This window comes from Myotis davidii, unplaced genomic scaffold, assembly GCF_000327345.1.
Source record: "Myotis davidii unplaced genomic scaffold, ASM32734v1 scaffold592, whole genome shotgun sequence".
Classification (NCBI taxonomy): domain Eukaryota; kingdom Metazoa; phylum Chordata; class Mammalia; order Chiroptera; family Vespertilionidae; genus Myotis; species Myotis davidii.
The window spans coordinates 1,762,114-1,763,550 of record NW_006284844.1 but is presented as its reverse complement, the minus strand read 5'-3'; the positions used below and the strand labels follow the sequence as shown (position 1 = coordinate 1,763,550).

Below are 1,437 nucleotides of genomic sequence, written 5' to 3'. Positions count from 1 at the left end.
CGACTGCCTCCCCTCTGCCTCCCGACCGCCTCCCCACCGCCTTCCCACCGCCTCCCTGACCGTCCCACTCAGGTCCTCTGTTCGCCTCCCGACCGTCTTCCCACCGCCTTCTCGACTGTCCTGCTCAGGCCCTCCTGCCCCCCCGCCTCCACCAGGTCTGGCACTGAGGAGTCAGAGCTGGGGGCTTCCATCAGCTGAAAGCTCCCATGTTCAAGGATCAGCCAGGGACACACCACGGTGCACCTGACACCCTCTGACCAGAGCTGAGAACCTTCGGTTACCTGCTCACCCTGCCTGTCAGTCACCATCTCAGCCTGCCTGTCAATCACCATCTCAGCCTGCCTGTCAGTCCCCATCTCACCCTGTCAGTCCCCATCTCACCCTGCCTGGCACCATCTACATCCCAGTGATGTCCTCTGTAACGGGCGGCTGTCACGTTCTGCCTGGGGATGTACGGAGGTGTCGGAGGGTGTGTCCCCCTCAGCATGAGACCTGGGTGCCCGGTGCCTGTGCCCACAGCTCCCTCTTACCTGCTCCAACTTCCTCTCGAGGCGCAGCGCCGCCTTGGCCCCCGTGAAGTCGCTCTCCAGGAGGTCCTGCGTGGCCAGCACGTTCCTCTGGAAACGCAGGAACTTCTCGTACTTGTCCGCCTTGGTCAGGCCCGCGAGGTGGGAGGCCACGTAGCAGTACTCGTCCCTGGCCGCGGGCGAGAGCGCGCACTGCCGGCTGGACCCACCCCCCTCGGAGGGGGGCGGCTGTGCCGGGGGGTGCAGGTAGCGGAACAGCGGCGCGCCCGGGGCCTCGCTGGGGCGCAGCGCCGTGTTGATGGTGAAATGGGCCAGCGCGTCCTTCATCGCGGCCACCTTCTTCTCCGACGGCTTCGCCGGGCGTCCCCTGGCCGTGGGCGGGTAGGCATTGCGCCAGTGATGGACGATCTTCTCGGGGGGCCTGTAGAGGTTGTTGGGGTTCAGGTGGCCCGTGGTGTGGAGGCAGATGTCGTGAAGGTAGCCTTTCTCAAGTCTTCGCAGCAGTTTCCTGACGTCCCACAGCGCGTCCACAGCTGTGGCCGCACGGTGCCCCCACGGCAGGCGGACTGAACAGGGAAGGCGGGCCCTCATGCCACTCGTTCCCCGGGACCATCGGGCAGCCACGCAGCGGCCCCACGGACGCCCCATTCCCGGAGGAGGAGCGCAGGGACCGAGGGAAAACATTAAAACCCGCTTGTCAGACCAGCTCTGCCCAGAAGCAACGGCCCTGAACCAGCACCCAGGGGTTCTCCCAACACGCAGCGGGGGTCCCAAGAAGGAGGCCGGGTGACAGCCCCCACGGCCGTCTGACCAGTGGGCCACACACCGGCATCCGTGGCAGCAGCTGCAGGTCCCGGTCAGAACCGCGGCCCGGAGGGGCTGGGTCTCGGCTCAGGCGGCACCGGACCAT

The 1,437-nt window shown here is 66.8% G+C and overlaps 1 protein-coding gene across 1 annotated transcript in view; it reads right to left on the bottom strand.

Moving 5' to 3' along the window:
- The window catches only part of LOC102763352 (chromosome unknown open reading frame, human C6orf118), a 14,174-nt gene that overhangs the window by 12,294 nt on the left and 443 nt on the right, over positions 1–1,437 (bottom strand). The window contains exons 2-3 of the mRNA XM_006755182.2: positions 382–1,093; positions 61–163 (exon numbers count right to left, since the gene is read on the bottom strand). Coding sequence (XP_006755245.2) covers positions 61–163; positions 382–1,093 — 815 coding nt within the window. The remainder of the gene's footprint in view (positions 1–60; positions 164–381; positions 1,094–1,437) is intronic.